Source organism: Struthio camelus, chromosome 1, assembly GCF_040807025.1.
Source record: "Struthio camelus isolate bStrCam1 chromosome 1, bStrCam1.hap1, whole genome shotgun sequence".
Taxonomy (NCBI): Eukaryota; Metazoa; Chordata; class Aves; order Struthioniformes; family Struthionidae; genus Struthio; species Struthio camelus.
In genome coordinates, this window is record NC_090942.1 from 64343760 (window position 1) to 64365289 (window position 21530).

A 21530-nucleotide genomic window follows, 5' to 3' on the forward strand; every position below is an offset into this window, starting at 1 on the left:
GAGTATATAACAGTACACTGTATGCCAAACAGCAGTGCACACCGCTGCTTACAATGGAAGGCATGGGGGAATGAAGAGAGTTCTTTAGCTTTTGGTGGCTAATGTTTACCCTGCACTGTAAATCTGCAAAAGTTGGTTGGAAAAGGCAACAGAAACTGAAATGGCAGCAAGGAAGTACAGGCATGTCCAGGCATGGCCTGAACAAACAGTGAAGCTGTTAGCTACAAGTAAAGCCTAAAGAGTACACTTTTGAGATGAGCTATATTTTCAGGGGGCTTTCAACCAGGGGGAAAAAAAAAGGCATTTTTCCTGTTTGATTCCTCATGGATTCTGGGAAACACAGAAATCTCTATTTTTTAGTAAATAAAAAGGAATATCAAAGAAATACTTCAATCATCAATTTAATATAACAGAAACAATTCATAGGCTCTGATTTTTTGATAATTTGTTCAGGTCAAAAAAAGGGAGATAAAAGTGGCCATTTTCTAAGTTTTTTGCATTAGTTTTTTGTTAGATGCTTCAAAAATATTTTTGTTGCACTGTGATGCTATTTTTGCAATATCTAACATCTCTGCATGATATGCTATAGCTTAGGCTTTGATTTGAAGATATAGGCTGTAATCACTGATGAAATTTTCTCTGAAACATCTCTCCACTGTACAAAATGAAACAAAATTATATCATACAGACTAGGACTTTTAGGATAAAAGTATAGGTCTTGTGCCAGAATATCTGAAGTACTCATCATAGTGATTGCCTTTGACATCTTGCCAGAGACAGGATGTCCATGGACTTTTTGACCCTGAAAGTGCCTAACCTAAACCCAGTGTTTTTTGTGTCAGATTCCGTGCCCTCCCCTTATTTGCTGTGTCTATATTGGGCCAGATCTTCAGCTGATGTCGTTTGACTGATTTCAGCTTTGCTTTTTTACATAGCCAAGGATCTGCCATCTCGTATTTGCCTTGGTTGTTTTGCGATGCTATGTTGCCTGTGTGTTGCCCGATCTAGAATTAAAGCTCATGCGTTGTTGCTTTATTTCTAGATGTCAGCGAAATGATTCAGCTGCACCTTCCACAGTTCTCTGGGAGTTAGGAGTATGTGTCTGGTGTAATCGATGTTTACTGAAAATGGTATCAGGAAGTCCCCTAATGGATTGTTAGCCGGCTTTGTTGTGACTGCAGCTGGATATGAGGTGAGCCCAGCTCTACTTTCCGGTGGGATCTTTTCCAACCAGTTGCTGGAGCTCCTGGGGGACTGCTGGGCTCCTTTCGTACTCCTGCAGAAAGCAAGCGCTCCAGCGAGAAGGCCTGTGGCGAAACGGCCCCTCCTGTTCTTTGTGGCTTTGATCCTCTAGAGCGCCGTGAAGGCTGTGTGGACGCCTTGCCAGAAAAACACACCGTCAGCTCTGCATCTTCTCGTTTCCCGCTTTGACCTTTATTATTTCAGCTCCAGATACTCCGCGCGCAGTGGAGGTGGGTTGCGGGGCGCCTGTCCGGCAGCCTCGCCGGGCTGCGGGACGGGACCGCCAGAGGCTCGCAGGCCGCCGCTGCCTCTGCCCACAGCCCCGCGCTCCCCGCCGAGGGCGAAGTTTGAAAGAGGAGCGCCTCACCCCGACCAACGGCGGGCCCAACGGCCGCCGCCGCCAGAGCCGTTACTCGGGGCCGCCGAGCAACCCCCGCGAGGGGGGCGGCCGTTGGGCCCGCCCCCACAGCCCTTCCCGGGCTCCTGGCTCGGTCGTGACAGGAAAAGGGTCCGGGGGAAGGGCGCTGGAGAGGAGCAAAGCGAGGGGGAGAGGGAGAAGGAGGGAGGAAGGGAGACGGGGGCGGCGGCGGCCACCGCCCGCCGCCCCGCGAGCAACAGGCGGCGGCGGCCGGGGGGGGGGGGGGGGAGGAGAAGGGGGGAGGTAGGAGGAGGGGGCGGGGCCTGGCGGCACTGCCCGCCCCGCCCCTCCCTTCCCCTCCCCCACGGCGCGGGGCTAGGCCGTGGCTCCTCCCGCCCCCGCGCGCCCCCGCGCAGACGCGGACGGCGGGGCCCGCGCAGGTGGCGGGCGGCCCCGCTGCGGGGTTACGCGTCGCCGGCGGGGAGGGAGGCGGCGGCGGCGGGAAGGCGGGGGTGCGTGTGTGTGCGTGTGCGAGCGCGGCTGGCTGGCTGGCTCGAGGCCGCCGCCGCCTCCCACGTGAAGGGCCGCGACCGCCCGCCCGCCCTCCGCTCCGGAGCAGCCCGGCAGCTGGCGCGGCGGAGGCGAGCGCCGCGGCCGGCAGGAGGAGCCCCGCTCCCCCTCGGCGCGGGGGGCTTCCCCGCCGCCGCCCCCCCCCCCGGCCGTGCCCTTTGCGGGCCCTGCGGGGGGTGGGCGGGTGCCGCTGCCCCGCGCTTTTCCGCCGCCCGGCCCGAGCGCTGCCCCCCGCCTCGCAGCTGCCTTCGTCGGCGTCGTCGTGCGGGGGGGAGGGCTTGCGGCGCCCCCCCGCCCCAGGCGCTACAGCCCTGCCGGGAGTGGATGCGCCCAGGAGGAGCCGCCGAGCCCGCCCAGCCCCTTCTGCTCGGCCGGCGATGCGGGGCGCCGCGATGGCTTGACGCCGGGCCGGGCCGTGCCATGGAGGGGATGACACGCTTCGTGGTCGCCTCGGCGGCCGTGGCGCGGTGGCGAGCGGCGCTGCCGGCCCTGCTACCGCTGCTGCTCGCCGTGCCGGCGCTGCGCGGCTCGCCCGCCGCAGGTAAGGGAACAAAGGGGCCGCGCCGCGCCGAGCCGCGCCGCGCCGCCCGCCCGCGGCAGGTGTGCGGGGCCGGGGGGACCCCGCGGCCGCCGAGCCGGCGGCGGAGGGCAGCTGGCCGCCGCCGGGGTCGGCGTTAGCGGTACCGGGTGAGCCGGGCTGCCCCTGGGGCGGGCGCCGCGGCCCGCGCCGGGGCGGCAGGGAGCCGTTAGGAACGGCCGTTTCGGGGCGGAACGCCGCCTCCCCGCCGCCGCCAGACGCTGCGGGGAGAAAATCGGCGCGTCGCGGGGAGCGTACCCGCTTCTGCCCGGCGTGCGTGCACCTCTGCAACGGGTATAACGTATGTGGTAGCCCTGTGCGGGCTTGGCGGTAAGTGGGTGACTCCACCTCGTTGCATGGGCTGGAGACGGCGGTGGGGGAGGGGGGGCGCGGGTGGGTGGGCAGCGGGCCGCCGTGCCCGGGCCGTGCGGGGAGACGCGGTGTTTCGGCGGTATGATGTCATCTGCGAGCTGCGCTTGGCGGGGGGCGGGGGGGCAGAGCCCTCCCCGGCCTCCCCTCATCCCCCCGCGTGTGAAGCTTTCTGAGGACTTGGGGCGTTTGGAGGTGCCACCTGTCCGTGTGTAGTAACACCTGCGGCGTGCGAGATAACGCTGGCTTGCTTGCTTTTTTTTTTTTTTTCTCTCTCCACGGTTTCTAACGTAGAAATTCAGCGTTTGGAATTAGGAAACAGCAGAGCCCCTCGAAACACACAATGCTGCTCTCTAAACGTAGCCGGGGAATGATTTGTGTGTGAAGAAAACTGTTAACGCTTCATATGGTGGCTGCATTCTGTAGATACTTCAAAATTGCCAGGAATCAGTGATCCTTTTTTTTTTTCTCCTCCCTTTCTCTAGTGGCTCTAGATATTAAAATGAGTCTGTAGTTAAGCACACAGTTTAATCGCAAAGATGTCTCATTTGGTTCTGCTCCCGTAGCGCTTTTTGCTTGATTTTTTTTTTTTAAATAATTTTTTTTTTAAGTGCAGCAACTGACATCTCATAGAAAGGCACAAAATTTTTGCTCTGATTAGGAGTTTTCTTTCTGGTAGACACCAGGTATGAAGTAATACATTTTTATCAACATCGAAAGAGCAATAAGAAATGGTAGAAACATGTGTTAACCTGTTTCACAAAGTGGACCAACCGGTGTTGACTTGTTTATTTAAACTGGAAAGGTTAAGAGAATTGTGTTTATTGTTGGACACCTAAAGGTAGGAAGCCTTGAGCTGCGTTAATAGTGTAGCCATCTCTTTAGTAATACTTTATCTCAAACTCAGAAAGTAGTTTGTTTTGGTGCTGCCTGGTTAGCTTTTTAGTCAGGTTAGGCTCTGATCCAGCTCACTTTGTAGCCAACAAGAGATGTTCCATTTATATTTAACAGTTGGATTGACCCTACATGAGAATTGATAATTTCTAGTGAGCTTCAGGTGCAATTCTTAGATGGAATACGTTTTCACAACAACAAGGAGGAGGCAGAGGGATAACTTAGTTCTGGAGGTATCTTGTTTGTTTTTCCTCAGACGTTAATAGCATATAGTTGGGTGACTTGTTCTAGGTTTTAATGGTAAGTCAACAGAGGCTTTTGTTTAATTGTTTGTCTAGTATTTAATAGCTTTTAACTGAACTTGCTGTGGAGTTCTGTGAACTTTTGTGTTAACGCTGTACATTCTTGTATAGCTTGCAAACAGCAGTACAAATGTTATGTAACTTAACGAGTTTTCGGGCTGTTTGGAGGGAATATTTGGAGACAATAGATCTCACCCGAAGCAATGCTTTCCTGTTTAAAATTGTACAGACTAGAGGAGGAGCCTTCAAACTCTTTTGATTTGTGAACCCTCTATTTTGTCTTTTTCCACTAGACATGTGAATCATGTACCCTGAGTTTTGGCATAGTGAGAGTAGACTTGCTTTTCACAGGATACCTTTCAGAGGCACCTTAGAAATGGTCCATTGATCTGGAGAGATTTGAAGACCGCTGGTGGCAGAGAACAAATATATTTTTGTTCTTTTTTCATTAAGGTGAAATACTTTATTAAAAAGCACGCCAGGAGTCTGATTTCTCTCTCATGGGCCCACAGTTTTTAACAGGTTAGGACGGAACCTTTATTCTGACCTTTTCTGCAGTCCTGACATGTTTTGATGGTGTGGTGGAGGTACCAAGCGGAAGAGAGAATGTGGACTGGTCATATGCAGTAAACTTGGATAATATTCATGTAATTGCTCAGGAGATTTTAAACTCCCCGAGTATCTCCCTTGGTGCTCTTCACTTGCTTTCAGTGCCGTTTGGCCTTTATAGGAGCAGCTAGAGCAAACTCCTGCAGCTTAAAGTTCTGCAGAAGAGGCATATAGTAAGACAGTGAAATGGCTGTTAGAGCTACTTGCTTGCAGTTGAAATAGCAAAATGAGCATCACTACTTAAGAAAATTAAGTAATAAATCAACTTGGATTTTGGAATGCTTGATCCAGCTCCCACTGCAGTCACATGTCGCTGAATCAGGGCTTCAGTTTTCACAATTAAGCAAATGCTGAACTCTTAGTATGTGGATAGGCAGCTAGTGCTAAATTTGGTATGTGTTTTTAAGCACCTTGGTGTACTAGGGCTTTGGTCAGGCTCTGTGAATGTCTTATCTCTCTCAGCCGGGGTTATATTTTTGCTTTTGTTTCGTTGCACAATCTGTGTAACTTCTGCGGTGGCAATCAGGCGGGTTTATCTTGTTTTGCTGCAGTGATTTCAAGGGAGAGAGGAGAGCTATGCACCAGACTGAGGAGTCTCTCATGAGCCTCCTCAGAGGCTTGAGGACCAAAGACAAGGTGTTGAGGTCAGGAGACAAGATCAGATGTAAATGCCTTATGGGACAGTTGCAGGATATTGTTTATTCAACTTAATTACATGAAGGTGTTGCAGACACTTTAGTTGGCATTATGTCCCTTGTGACCAGTTCAACTTATCAAGCTTACTTCCAGTTAATTTTCACAGAAGACCCATGTGGCTGGAAGATTCCCGCTAAGGCTGCTGTGCTGTGCTGTGCTTGCTTTATTTTTGTCAGCTTTGTGTCTACAAACTACACTTAGCCTTGCCAGAAGTGTGTTTTTTTTTTTTTTGCCTGTTCTTTCAAGAAGTTAGAATGCTAAACAAGCTAGTGGATAGTGCAGCTTTTTGTTCAGTTGTCTGTTGTGAGAGTGGCATTTGTTCTCTGTGGAGCTTGGTCTTACATTTCTCTGACATGTATGGGATTAAAAAAAAAAAAAAGCGTGCCTTTAACAAAGTAGCCTTTAATAGCTTTGACCTACCTTGTGTAATAGATTTCAGGAACTGGGCACACTAAAGGGCAGTGGTTCTTGCTGCAGCACAAAATTTTGAGATCTTGAGAAGCTAGTGACTGTGGTGAGTAGCAGATTCTAACAACTCTTTTCTCATTTCTCAATTCAGAATGTGTGTGTGTCAGGGGGAGTTACTTGGGAGAGGCAAAGTGAAGCAGAAATAGGCTTCTCTGTGCTCTCACTTCAGCTGTGGGAGACAAACAGCTTTCCTTCATTTGAAGATATATCTACTTATGGATGATGTCTATAACTACTAGTGTGTCTCCAGCCTTACCCATAGCGGTATACAGTGCAAAGACACTAATGGGATAAGAGTTACATTAATTGTGAGTGTGTCGTAGGAACCTAGGTACAAGTAAAAAGCTATATGGAAATAGCAAAGAGGTCTTTTAAATTTTGTCTTAAAACCGCAAAGGTAAGTCATATGGTAGCATTAAGTGAACAATGCAAACGTAGACATTAGCTGGAATAAAAGAAATTAAGAATTATGTTTTCACTGAGTCCTTACCAGTATAGTGGCTTGTGTAGTCTTGAGAAGCGTGATTTGATGTCTTTTTATGCTTTAAAAGTCATATATATGTCTATGCTTTTCTTCAGTAGTTTCTAAACACATATGAACGATAACAAGTTTGATTGACATATATTTTCCTACTCTCTATATATGCTGTGTTTTCAGCTGTTGATGTTATTGGAGACAGCTATTTTGGAAGGCTAAAGAAAAACCTTTCATGACAGCAATGGATTAGTGGTATTTTCTTGCTAGTCTATGAGACAGGAAAGAAATAACTGACCATTAGTAATCACCTCACTAATTACATCAGTGTGATTACTTGTATGTAAAATGCACAGAATAAATGGAAAAAGCTAGACTAGGCTGATAGTTCTAGCTCTTCTTAAAGCTTGAGATGTTATAAGGTGCATCTAAGAAATACTGTTGCTTTGCAGCGTAATTGAAAACAAACGTAACTATTTTAGTTCAAATTTTATATACTGTGTGTTTTGCCATAGGCTGAAGTTTTTTTGTTTTTCAAAATGTCAGCTGAAAGAGTTCAGCTACTTCTGTTGTTGAGGCAAAGAAGAAAACAATAGTTTCCGTTTTGAGTTCTGCCAGCCTCTTTTCTGAACAACTTTAATACCCTTATGCTGTGGAGCATGCAGTTAAAATCTGGCAGCTTGTGACTGCTGTGAAAGGGATGTTTTCTTTGCAGTTGCTTTGAAAGTGATTTTTCTTTTTCAAAAGCTTATAACCACCAAATTTAGGCACACAGTCTACGTGCCCTTGATAGAGACTGTGTAGTTTTTGTCTGCTAAAATTTAAGTGTATTCTTTCCTTGCAGAACCTCCCCTATCTCGTAATACTGACAAGGGTGTATGTGTGCTACCTTGACAGAGCTACTGAACGTTTTCCCCAGCCCAGAAAGATATGTGAAATCTGACTACTGTATGTAAGTTTATCAAACTGCTCCAACACTTAGATTTGATTGATTGTTAGGTCTAAGAGTTGGCACCTACCTGCGTTGTGTTTAAGGACATATCTGTGCTATGTAAAGGAAAGTTTTCATGTCTTTGGGGGAACGTGGGCATCTGTTGTGGTGTAGTGTTGTCTAGTGTTACTGGGTTTCATTGGGTGGGAAGAGGGGGAAAAGGAGGAGAGATGGCCCTTAAAGGGAGTCAACATGGGACTCTGTTTTAATTAAGCAGTGGGACTAAGACAAGGATCTGTAGATTTCTGGTCACTGTCGCACTCACTGATGAGATGTGCTCAGGAGCCTGGGAGAAGCAGGAATAGGAGGGAAAGAGACACAAATTGCAAGAGGGTTTGTGAGGTGAAAGAAACTGGAACTGATAGGACAAGACAACTATTAGGGCAGGAGTGGGAAATAGGTCTGGGATGAGGGAGACTGAACTGTGGATGTTCATCCCAGAGGAAAAGCAGGACAGCCTGCTAATGTGATGAGCAGCTTGGGAAATACAGACTGACTCGGTGAAAGAAGCAGAGTGTTGAAAGGAGGAGCTAGAAATAGGGAAGATGTGGGACTGGGACAAGCCTGGAAGAGACATGGTTGAAGGAATCGAGCTTTAAATTTAGGAATAGAGAAGCCTGTGCCCACTGCTTTGGGACATTTTTCTCCAGAATTTGGCATGGGACCCAAGATTTTGGAATATTGTCACTTTCCTCCTCTTAGCCAGGAACGTGACGATTTGCTACTCCTTGGACTTTTGGTGAATGTACATGATTCAGCCCTGTGATAGAATTCTTTTTCACTGTTTGTTTTAAAAACTGGAAAATTTCCTCCACAGAACTGTTGTAGTAGAAAGACTGCAAAGGCAAAACTGAAAAAGTTATAAATGTTGAAATTAAAATCACCTGTGCAAATTTAGATCTTTCCTCCTGTGCATGTAAGTTATGGCACAGCCTGTACTGACGTGAACACAAAGTCTTTGTGTGTGTGTACATGTATATATACACAAACATAAATATACATCTACATGAATGTTAGTTATATATTAATAGCTATATGCACTCATGAATATGGATACATATTCACCCACCTACCCACAGACAAGACCACCATCGCGTTCAATATACAGAATTAATCCTCCTCTGGGGAGATGTTGATGCTGGATAGCGAATGAAGAAATTATCTATAGGACTCATGCTGCTTTTGTAGCAGATGTTTGAAGGTGTGAAACGAATGAGGCAGGGGCAGCAGGGAAGGTTTTTGTGTGTGTGTATTTTTTTTTTTTTTTAGGTTTCACTATTAATGTAGTTAAATGCTGTCCTAGACAATTAAATTCTGTTGCTATTGCAGAGTTCCGGTGTAATATGAGCAAATTGCTTAAACCAAACTTCCCACAGGTGGTCACTAGCTGTGTGTTCCTCATTTACTGGACTTGAGACCTCTGGGATCTGTTCTGCAGAAAGGCTGAGTGCTTGCAGCTGCAGTTGAAGTCAAGGGGAGCTATTCTTTTGTGTGTGTGTGTAATTTTAAATATTCATTAATGCTTCAAACCAATCACGCAAAATTTTGCCTTGTTGCTTAGTTTCACATCTGTAAAGTTTGCATTCTTAGAGGTCTTATGAACATCCAACTATGAAAGACTGTGAAATGTTCATCTACAATAACTGAGCACAAAAGAAAAGTTCATCAGGAAGCCAGAGACTTATGTTTAGAACAATAAGACCCAGTGGATGATAGACTAGTCTACCTGACTTGAATCCTCAGAAAAATACTGGAAGAAATACAATGTTTCTAAGCGAATAGAAAATAAGAGGTGATGATGTAACAGTGTGTGTTTGTCAATAACAAAATTACATTTTTTTTTCAGATAAGTTAACAAGCCTTATAGATAGGGGAGAACGACTATGCTATATTCAAATGTGTTGGGATTTTGATTTTTTTCTTTCTTTAATCATATCTTCATAAAAGCAACTGATGTTTATGGTCACTGATGTTTGTTGCTCACTTTCAGTTTTTATCAGTGCCAGCCTACATCCCTTACTTGTCTGTTCTTCACACACAAACTGTTTTCTAATCCCTTTTGTCCCATTCCATATTCCTCCTCTGATTTAGAGATGTTTCTCTTCCATGACTTCCCTGATTATAATTTTGAATCAATTTTAGCCATCTGGTCAAGGCAGTGTGTCTGGTCTGGTCGTCTGAAATAAAGGGAAGAGGCTAAAATTGACTATTAATCATTACCAGCAAGTAAGGTGAGGGGAAGGGATTGCTGGAGACATAATGAAAGAGAGGCCTGAAAATCTGGATGCTTTTCAGTAAGGAAGGTGCATAATATTATGCTACAGAAGGGGCTGAAAACCGGCACTGTGGTAGGATGGGAAATAGGTCATGCAGTGGTTCTGCACAGGGTGACCTGGAATTTATAGTGGATCACAAATTGAATGTGATTCAACAGGATCGCAGTGATGCTGGAACACATGAGCATATGGTTTAGGGTCTTAGCATATCTTGTGTAACAGTTCTTTCGTTCTCTTCAGCAAAGGGCTTTAGATGGAATTCTGTAACTGGTATTGGGTACTGAACTTCAAGGAGGAGCTGGGCCACTGGAGAGAGTTCAGACCTGATCTAGAGTAAAGAAAGAGGGACAGGACTTTATTAACATATGTAAAAGATGATACAAAGAGAAGGGTAATAAGTTGCTCTTTATGGCTATGATGAGTAAAAAAGCAAGACTTAAATTGCAGTGAAAGAAACGTAGGTTTTCTAATTTCTGATCTCTCTAACAATGAGGATAATGAAACCCTAAAATAGTGTGTTTGGGGCAATAACGTAATCTCTATTGCTGGAGTTTTAAGAGCAGCTTAAATAATGATCTAACAAATGGATTGCATCAGCGATCTCACTCACAGTGGTGTAGTTCTTTGCAACCCTATTTTTCTGAGATTCTACGAATGATATGTAGACATGCAACACTGGGGCCAATATCTGTTCTTTACTGGAAATTGTCTGGTGTGCTGGTAAAACAATGTATGGTCATATAATTAAATATTGTATCATAATGTTTACGCAGAGAATGGCTGAATAAGGGTTTTATAGAACAACTCCTAACTTTTGAATGATTGACTTTAGGTTTAACGGTTTCATCAAGTTTCCATTTTGTACATACCACAAAGACTATTTTGTAATCCTTGCTACGGTGCTCTTATTCTTGGTAATAAAAAAAAAATCAAAAAGTAAACCTTCAGTGTGCTGCATTTATTGCATGCTGGGTATATTTTATGAAAGCAGCAGTAAAATAGTCATTTATCAAGAAGCGATATTAACGTAAAAAAATTTGATTAAGCGAATCCCAGTTACTATTTCTGAAGGACTATTAAAGTCTCTCTCTCTCTCAATACAATCCCTGTGCTTTACTGGAGCATGCAAGTTCAGTTTCTTAATCATTTTATAACGCTGCATATATTATTCCTGAGAGGGCAGGTATAAGTAAATGGTACGGATATGATTCTGCATGTGTGAATTTTGTTCATTAACTGAATTACTAGTGTTTATATATTTAACAAGTGGAAAGGAAAGAGAGGCAGTATTAGTATTCGAACATTTTATTGATATTTCTATGAAACTAACAGTGTAGCGAGTTGGGAACTTGTTCGCCTTGGTGCAAAAGTTAGGAATAGTCATTATCTTTAGAGAAGGGAGATGACAATGAGAAGAGTTCTGTGTGAAAGCAATTCATCGTATCAGAAAGGTAGACAGTCCTGCTTTTCCTTACTCAATATTGCTACAATTTAAAAATATTATTTGCAGCTTACTTTTTTAAATCACTATTTTCAGTGCATTTCCTACTGGGTGTTTCCATACCGAATAAGAAAATCAAACTGTTTGGAGTACCTGTATCATTTCTTACATGAGAAGAAAGGTTGTCTTTTATATGCTCTGCTGCTAAAAGTGTATGGAGCTGGTTTGTGGATACTTTCTAAGTAACTGCAGCTAAACAAGGAGAGAACATTTATCTGATACTGCAGTGTGATGCAGTGACTGCTCTCCTTTTGCTTGGTATGAACTAGATTAGATGCTGAGCCTATCTCACCTTTCTGTCTGGGGTTCATAATTCTATTGTAAATAAACTCCCCCTCATGCATGCACATTTCAGTGAGTACAGCTTTCAACCACAAAGCCATGATGCATGATTCAATTCAGCATAACTTGGCATTATTTGGAAATAAAACTCCGAACCTTATGTCGAAGGTCCCTCTGGGCTAATATCAGGTTACATTTTGGACAGAAAGAAGGAGGTTGTGTCTCAGCTACACAGTATTCTGATTAACTTCTCTAGTATGTGTCTGCATTTAAAACTGGAACTAATGCTGACTTGGGACTAACTTGTGTGCTGTATCGGGATAGAAATCGCATGTCACAAAGACACCAAAGTCCTGATCTGGATTAGAAGTCTGGTCTGAAGATGGTTTCAATTAGAAGCTGACAGCGACCTTACTTCCTGTCCTTATGCTGAGAGATGAAACAGATTTGGGCTTCTAGCCATTGACATTCGATTTTGAAAAGACGTAATTTGTTCCACTCTGAAAGAATTGAAAATAATTTTTCTTTTGTCTTTCCAGAGAGCATGTGCTTTTTATAGTAACTTGGCTTAAAAAGAGAAATCGTATAAATGCTTATCAACATAATAACCAATTTTCTGTCATAAAATATTTAATCTAGTGTTAGTACAACCAAGGAATTTTAAAGAAAATAAAATGCTTTGTCTATTTACTTTGTGCAGTCTTGTAAGAAGTTACTTTACTGCTTCTACCACAGCCACTTTCTTAAACTATAAAAATTGTCAGAAGGATTAGGATAGCTGAAGAATGTGAAATGAATGCAAGTCCATTTTGCTTCCCTTAATATTGACTGGATTCCAAGTAGACAATGTCACTTGAAAGTATAACCTTCTTAAAGATCTTGCGAGCATTACAAACTTCTTTAGACACAAAACTGAACATAGTTTCTGTACTGAAGCATTAATTCCTATACTATGTTAGTACCTACTGCTGCTATTTACTGTATGTAAAGATTACGTACTGAGTTCACGTGAAGATGGTTCTAAATATCTTATTGTTAAAGAGGTTCTTTCAGATTTACTAAACTCTCACTCAATTAGATGTTTTTCCTTACCTCTTGAACAAGCCAAAAACATCATCAAAAGAAATGCTTCTTGCTTGTGAGATTGCTGGCAGTTTAGAATGGCTGTATTACTTTACATTTGGAAATACAATACATCCCAGAAGAACAGAATAATGTTTTTACCTTACGCTGTATCATGTATTCAGTGCAAACATCCGTGTCGTTTAGATAACACTGTCCGTTGTACAGTAAGGGACAGTACTTTCCCTCGTTCCTAAATAGTATGAACCTCAGAGGGCATGTTTAAAACTTGTTCTGTTTGAACATGGTCTTAAATAGCTTTGCTAGATTTTTTTAAAGGCAGCACAATAAATCGGACATCTTCCAAACACAGGAGCAAGAGTTAACGTGCTTTAGAAAGAGAAGTATATTGTTTTATGTGAAGACTTCAGGCTCCTACTTCCACTTCTCATAGGTCACAAGTTATATTTCTAATGAATTAGTGGACTCGGCTTTTATGAAGACATGTACATTGAGAGTCTCTCCTTTTATTTCTGCAGGAGTCAGAACAATATGAGAATTTTGCATGTAGTTTGAAAGTAATGGTTCAATTAAAAAATGGTAGCTGTTGGAATTATTTCATATGTTTAAGATCAGTCTTTGTGGATTGAATTATTTGGAGGAGGGTAGGTGAAAAGCACAGATGCATGTTAAATATAGTTTCCCATAAGCAATCAAAGCAACCACCCAACAGAACAGGTGTTTGTGGAATATTCATATAAACTTAGGCATGCAGTACTAGTTTGCACTCATTCAGTAATGCACTATTTCTTTTTTTTTTTTTTTTGATAAGAAAGAGGAAGAACTAAGAACTTTATCTTGCAGGATTTTTTTTTCTGCATCCGTATATTTAAGAGGTTGAAATGGAACGTAGTAAGTATAAGGGTTTGTTTGTTGTGACACTATCAACAACCGATTGGTAGTTGTATATTTCAGTTAGGGTTGCCTGACTTACCATACTTACCTCTGACAGTCATGTGAATGGCATGTTTCCCACCCAAAAAATCTTGCAGGCTCCCTCATAGCATTCCCTGTTGGGGTGTGTGGCACATTGCTAAATAAAAAAATAATGCTGTGATAAGTGGGCTGTTCATCAAGCAAGCAATTTCTATTTTGAACAAGTAAAAACACTAGATTTTCCTCTGTTTCTGTGCGTTGTAGCAAGTGTCAATAAATACTGAATCAGAAAACACGACAATAGAGTCAGAGCTAGTCTTTTCAGCTCAGCCTCTTTCTATATCAATCTTTTATGTTGCTGTGTCTGAAATGTTAAATTATCATCGTACATATCTAGTCAAACAGAGACAAAAGACTAAGATTTCAGTTCCATAGACATGATAGCATGGTTTCTTCCATCCTTTAGGTTTTCTTCAAATATAGCAAGTTTCAAATCCTCTTCTTCCTCTCCATTTTTCTTTTGGAAGACAATTTTTTAACGGTATTATTATTTTTGAAGGATTATATCAGCGTTCCTTTCTATGCTTTCTCCACTGCCCCATTTACGTATTTATTTTCTTGTATTCTGTGCTCTTTGTTATGTCTCAGTTACTCTTCTGGAGTGAAGTTCCATCTTACCTCCTACTGAAAAAGAGGAAAAAAAAGACTTGATTCCAACTTTGGTTGGTTTTGCACTGAGTATTTCTACACTTTAAAGGAGGAGAGTAGAGCTTTTTAGACGTGGGTGAGGTTTCTTCTTTTTGGGCAAGAGAAGACTTGGAAAAAGAGCAGGGAAGAAGAAAGCAGGAGTGCAAACCCTTGCCAAACAAAATTTTCCTTAATATCAGGTTGTGGTTCCACATTATTATTCCATGAAGGGGCAAATCCAATTTAAGATATTGCTGTTACTTTTATCGTAGCTTGTGATTTCAGCTTTTTGAATGGCTGTGTCTGCAAAACAGTCCTTTTTGTTTTTTACCTTTTTTTTTTTTTTTTTTAAATGTTCTCCCCTTTAAATAGGATAGATCTTGAAACCCTACTTGGAGCATAGGTATGCAGAGAATTGAATTGACACCTTTGGAGCACAGAAATGAGCGTTTGGGGATGTAAGGGTGGGATGAGAATCCTTTAAAACTCGTCTGCCACTGACAGAATGGCATCACAGCTCTATTTTACTCTGTTGAAATTAATTTAAGGAGCAACTGCATTAGAACTTATTTGCTCTTAAATAGCCTCTGCTATTGAGAAACCTTTATTTAAACAATAACTTTGTCCCCATATGGACTAGATTGCTTATTAGTAATTTTGGTGTGACTGTTGCTCCTTCCGGAAGTTTTATCTTCTGGAAAAAAGAGAAAGTAGACTTTTGTGTTTGTAGGTAGTTAAATCAACTCAGAGTACGTAGCTATTTCATTTTCTTTAGGGAAATACTCATATGAATGCTTGAATTTAACATGTTCCTTATCCTTCGGTCACTTCATACTTGATACAGAAAGAGCTCCATTGTTTCTCTAGATAAAGATTTTTCCCTTCCATAACCGACAGGTTTAGAGAACTAGTGTTATTGCTAATGCGTTTTAGCAGGGCATTATGCTCTGTTTTAAAATTGCCTTCTGTTTTAGAACTAGGTTCAAAGTTTGCCCTAGCTTCAAAATTACTTGCTTTTCAGTCTCTACATGAGTACTTCAGTTCCTTTCCTTACAGTCTTTTTGCATACGCTCTCACTGTGTTTGCCTCACGGATTCCAAGCATTGTCAACACGCTAGGCTTCCTTCCATCTGCCCTTTTCCCTGTGTGACAGCCCTTGCTCCTGCTTTGTGCCTTGCAGTGCCAAAGGACTAGTTAGGGTATTGGCTAAACCTGTCACTGTTGCCTTTTTGCCTTTCTGTAACTTACGTGAAATAGACCACCACCTTGTAGGTATGTCTGTATTACTGCGTGTGTAAATCAGGCCCTTACTAGAAATGGGTTCCAGTCTAATAGGTCATGTTTGTCTGTGGGGCAGCAAATGCATCCTTGGGCAAATGTAAGCTTAGCGCTTCCAGAGGCTTTAACTGGGTACGCTGGGGTGTCCAGGACAGTGTGAAAAGCCTGGCTAGTATCTGAGAAAATGTTAGAGTTTGAATTTGTGATGCACAGTATGAAATGGTGAATGTCTGGCATCCAACTGAAATCAGGCTATGAAGCATCTATGAAACATCATGCTGTCTACCTACTGAAGATTTAGTGCTGCTTTAGATATTTTTCTGTGGCATCCAAGAGAGATCAAGCTTCCAATCAATAGACTTTAGTGCTAGCTAGATACGGAAAGTGTTTGTTTCCTTGCCTAATTGAACACTACCAGGTGTGAGACAGGGCTTGAAAATGCCATTTGGCAGCACCTGAGACAAAACGTTTTGTAGCAAGCACATTCGTCAATTCCAGCAGAGTTTTGGTAACTCTGAGTGTTAACTTGCTGGCTGCTGCTGGCCTTGTTCTTGTTAGCAGAAAACTTAAATTAACAATCTGTGGCCTGTTTTGTTGCCTTTTGGGGCACAGGAATTGACAAGAGGCATAGTGGCATGTCAGTCGCATTCAGCGCTTACTTAGGGAAACTGATCAGAGGCAAACAAATTTATTGTGCACCAGAAAACCCAGGGCAGTGCCTGGGTGTTGTGATACTGTGAGGGACTAGGAGCAGAAAGGAACAGTGGAATATTTTGGAGAAACATAAAGGCAAAACAAGAAATTCCTTACTATTAAGTAAACGTTTTTATTTTATCTTGGTGTCTTTTTAAAGACAAATCATACTGAATTAAGGCCCCCCCCCCCCCTTAGTCTATTGTCTTAGTGATGGGGCAGTATTTTGGGGAGAGGAAGCCCCATCAGGGAAAAGGTAATAAAATTAAGTCATTTGAGGCTATGCATATGGTAGGTCAGTTTTGAGAGACTGTTTTTTCAATCTTACCTGGAGTTGGAAGCGTCACCCTTGATGATTTCTTTAATTACGATTTAAGTGTCACATGGACAGGGAACATTGACAATTCTAAACTCTCTCTGGGACTGAAATAAAACAAAAACTCTGAATGCAACTAATCAGTATTACAGTTCTCAATGGTACTTAAAGTGGAGGAAGACTTTTTGGCAGAATAGGTTTTCACTGAGAGGCAGACTTTCTGCTGTGTCCCTTCATAATGGTATAAAAGCTTTAGACCTTTTGCTCTGTTTCGTATTATTAGCTTTGATAATATGATTTTGCATTGCCTCTAAGAACTGATGTAGGAAAATTTGCAGCAAGTATGGATGTTAGCCCACAACCTTAGTCGTACGTCGCTTCATTCACACTGAGAATTTACATAGGTTCTTTTCAATAAATATTTGAAGATTAATAATAGGTATATTTCTCTATCTGGTTCTGTTTAGCTGTGGCCTTTGAGATACTATAAGAAATGGTTATGTGAAGATCTTTCCTGATGCTTTACTGTGAGAGACTTAGGATCTGATTAGGACTGGTTTATGTAAAACAGTCTGGGAACTGTCAGATTCCTAATTTCCTAATCTCTTGCAGGTAGAGAGGAAAAGGAGAAAAAGAGGCTCAGGAGGCTCAAACCTTTAAATAGAGTACTACACAAATCTGCACTTGCTGACTTTTAAAAGAAAACTGCAAGTATTGGAAACTTAAAAGTAGCTTAAACTCTATTTGATAACAAGGTGTATGTCTGAATTTACTGGAATAGGCTTCTCTGTAGGAAACAGCATGAGTCTTTGCTGTGAAGTGATACTGTATTGAACACTCAGATTTTCATAGCTTCCTCTTTTTTTTTTCCCCCTGCATGTTCCCATATGTATACTGTGAGAATATTGGTGTGTTACTTGCATTTGAGGAAGAGTTAAGGACTTAATATGGAAGCTGGCTCCTTGTCAAAATGGAAATTATGGCCACAAGCTTGATGTGGTGAAGTGCTTTTCATTGGTCACTCTGCATGTTCAGTGGAGCAGGGATGAAACTAAAGGTATTTTCAGATTTTTGCAACTGGAAAGGAGATCCCTGTGGTAGAAAGACTGGATTGCATCAATATCTGAATTAGCTCTTTGTCTTTTAATGTGTGTGTTTTCTTCTTCCTGTATCGAACTTAAGTCATGTCATGTGTGTTTAATACAGATACTGATCTTTTAGATAGAGAAACATCATTCTGTTGTTGACATCATCAGTTTATGGCGCCTTTAAGACCGAATGTTGGTGTATGCATGGCATTTGATAACTAGTGACTACTTTTACAGTCTAACATCTGAGGATGCGTAAGTTCTGCTTCATTAAGTGAAAAAGTCTATTCACATTGCAAGCAATGTAATTTACCTTTCAAGTGTTTAAAATGATATTATCTTCATTGTTTCACTTTTGGCCACCTTAAAAAGCCTTTGGAAACTTCATCTTTTCTGCAAAGCTGTAGTGTCTTCCAGTGAGCTTGAAATCATCTTTTTTTTTTTTTGAATTTTTATATCCATCTGTTATATGTTGTTTCTTAGAAATAGAATAATCATTTGCTCCTTGAAAAACAAAAGGAGAAAACGTTGCTAAAATACTCTGGCTTTGTGAACCTGTCTGGAACGAATTGGATAAGAGGGGAGAGAGAACAGAGGAAAAGAGTCTTAGTCAATTGGCTTAACATACTAGAGAGTAAGTGGACCGTGATCAAATCTTGGCATTACAGTTGGGTGAAGAATAGTAAGCATATTTAGTGGTGGTTTGTGGGACTTTATCTCTAATAACAAATGAAGGGTTTTTTTTCTTTTCTTTAAATCCTTATTGAATTGGTTTCCGTAACAGAATTTGATGGAACAAAAAAGGGAGGGAAGGAAAAAAAAATTGTGCAGGTATCTATTGGGATACTGACATTCACAGATTTTATTTTTACTGTGAGGGAAATTGATGGCAATGCTTTTAATGAAAGACTCCATAGATACTTTTTATTTATCAAAACTAGGTTTCTGATAAAGTAAAAGATATTATTGACTGTTGCTTGTTTTTTTTTTTTTTCCTTTTTCCTCTTCTCCTGGGGGGTTAGTAGCATGGGAAGACATTCAGTTCTTAGCTTTAATAGAAATGTAAAAGTTGTTATAATCTATTTTTGAAGAGTTTTATAAACCAACTATTTAATATTCATACTGCAACCTCTCATTTGGTGGTTATAGGAAGACCTAATATTGCAGCTGCATCACATACTGCCTAGGTACTTTGCTTCAGGATTAATCCTCAGGAAACATCTTAGAGGCAGTGTTCTGTGCAGTTAGTTGTCATTTAAATGGCATTATTACAGTTCTGTCATGAACTATTACAAGTTATCACATAGTATGCCAAATCAGTGCCTCATAAAAGTAGGATGCTACTTTGAGAACATGGGAGAAAGGTTGCTCGTTACGGATGTATTAAATGTGTCAGAGATGTTGCTTTGTCTGAAGTTGTGAGAGAGACATGAAATTAGTTTCTGAATTGCAAGGATGTTGTTGGGAGTAACGTGCCCCTTGGGAGCTGAATCATTAAAGTATACTTCAGGAAGATAGCTGTTGTGGTTGGGTATTAGCTTGAAATTAAAAAGGTAATTAAACCTATTTGTTTAAACATGCCGTAGAACAGTGTACTGGTTTCTGTTCAGTAATATGTAAAATAAAGAACAGACCTCAGGTGACTTTTGGATGATTGTTAAAGGAGTGTTTCTACTGCAGAAAAAACTTACTCGTTTGGTTTTCAAGTTTCTGAAGTTACACGGAGCTGACTTATACTAACTGGATATAACATGATTCTCCTCCTAAGTTTTATCTGATTTGCTCACATAAAATTGTGTACAAAGCTTCATTTTGTTTTTTTAAACAAACAGCATGTAGAGGTTATACTGATTCTTCTCGGCAGGCTTAAGCAATGAAGGCTGTAGTGATATCATAGCAAAAACTATTTTGAGAAGCAGTGACTTTGGGGAGGAGGGAATATATCAGGAGGAGGAAGAGTTTGGTAGGTAACTGAAATGGAACTCGCTGTGCGGTGAGTGGCTGGGATTAATCTTCGACTGTGGAAGTGAAAGCTGCAAAGCTTTCTTACATATGTATGTTGGCAGTTGTATGATAGCAACTGGTGCCAACATTTTGAGAAAGATATTAATTGGGGAGGGTTCAGAGAACATCCTTGTGTGAAGATTTGCGAAATGCTTTTCCAGGTGACGATGTCAAAAAGAGCAGTCTATTATCATGTTCAAGAAATAGCGGATGTGTCTTGATTGCGGTCTGTCTGGAGAATTTAGATTTGAAGTAGAAGGGCCCCTTGAACCAAACAGGAATGAATTTCAGTAAATGGAAGGTGAAGCGTAAACAAAAATCAGGCTAGGGATTGTGCATACGTTTTGTAACAGTGAGGAGTAAGTAACCAAAGGGCTGGAAACCTTGAAGTTAAGAATGATTGAGGACATCTCTTCTTTTTTTTTTTTTTTTAAGTCTCGAAACAGGAGTTAATTCGGGTAAGTTTTGTGAACTGAATTAGGCTAGGGATAGGGCTGGAAGTTCACATTGTTACTTTCTGTCCTTAGAATTGATGTACTTCTGGCTAGATGCTGTGGAAGAATGATAGTGTGGAGTCTAATAACCTAAAATGGAATCTAATTCTCCTCTCCTTGGCCTCCATTCATCTTCTTTTGGAGTAAATGATAAAACCTCCTCTGAGAAAGAGGATGCAGTACTGCTTGTACTTGACTCTGTTGACTGGATTGTAGGGAAGGCTGATACAAAGTTTTAGTAGTTCTTAAAGAACAACTTCTGTGCTGAAAATAAGCCAAAATGTCAAGATGGCCATGACTTGCAGTAAACATTTCTAAATATGGCGCTGAAAGCATAACATGCAATCCAATAAATCAGATTTTGACTGATATGTCGGTTTTGCAGTGTAATTCTGGAACATGTAATGTAGTTCTGGAGGGTGACAGGGATACTGCTGGTACTATGTCAACGTCAGCAGGGAGGAGCTGGAGGTGAGCTGAGCTCAACCGCTACCACCCTGGCTGACTATACCTCTCACTTTTCTCTAGCAAGCGCTGAAGTGACACTTGCTAGTGGGGTAGAGGTGTTGCACAGCCTGTTGTGCACCCATATCAGGAAGGGTTCTTTTGATTTAGGAGTGGATGGTTGTGCTTGGATGATCTAAATTTCCATGAAGAGGCAGGAAAAAAGAAGTTCCAGAATCAACATCTCTTTGACCACGTCAAGTCCCCCAGAGGTGTGTGCCACTGCAAGCAAACGAGAGAGCTCTAGAGAGAAGACAAGCAAAGAGAATAAGTTGTACAGAACACTTCTCTCATCCCCTTGTCATTGACCCCGCTACACCAAAGGTTTAATTCACTTGGAATATTGAGTAAACCTTATTGAAGATTTAATTCAACTGGAATATTTTTGATACTGTTTTTGTCATGGGCATCATGCCAAGGTTCAAATGGTATTGGCCACTGTTCCTTGTGGGGCTCCCCTCAAGCCTATTTTGCACATCGGCAACTGTTAATAGTATGCACAGGAGGAAGCAGCTGAGGTGGGTTAAGCTGAAACTTCTGTAGTAATGGAAACTTTATAATAAATAATTCAATACAGTACCATAGTAACTGGTATCTGTGGTTACCAATATTAATCGTTTTAATGATTTTCTCTCACTTCCTTGCTGTATTAGCCATTTACCTGGAGTTATTTGTTCTTTTTAAAACTGTGATGGGAAAGGGAGAAAGTTAGACAGCAATATCTCAGTAGGTGTGTTTGTGCAGTTCAGCTGTAACCTTTGAGGTCTCTTCTCTACTGAGTGAAATGCTGGCATAGTTTTTTTGTCAGTATCTTTCTTACCAGAGATCCTGCTGATCTTGTACTTGCTGTGGTGAAGA

At 41.9% G+C, this 21530-nt stretch overlaps 1 protein-coding gene across 9 annotated transcripts in view; it reads left to right on the forward strand.

Moving 5' to 3' along the window:
* Positions 1-2391: 2391 nt before the first annotated feature.
* KIAA1549 (KIAA1549 ortholog) overlaps positions 2392-21530 on the forward strand; it is a 159380-nt gene continuing 140241 nt past the window's right edge. For 4 of the 9 annotated variants that reach the window (XR_011141383.1, XR_011141384.1, XM_068945096.1 and 1 more), the window contains exon 1: positions 2392-2711. Coding sequence is in view for 4 of the 9 variants with exons in the window: in XM_068945096.1 (XP_068801197.1) it covers positions 2495-2711 (217 nt within the window). In the remaining 5 variants the exon portion in view is untranslated. Of the gene's footprint in view, positions 2712-5486; positions 5566-21530 lie in introns of those variants that run through there. The other 5 variants (XR_011141385.1, XR_011141393.1, XM_068945112.1 and 2 more) reach the window with 2 other exon arrangements.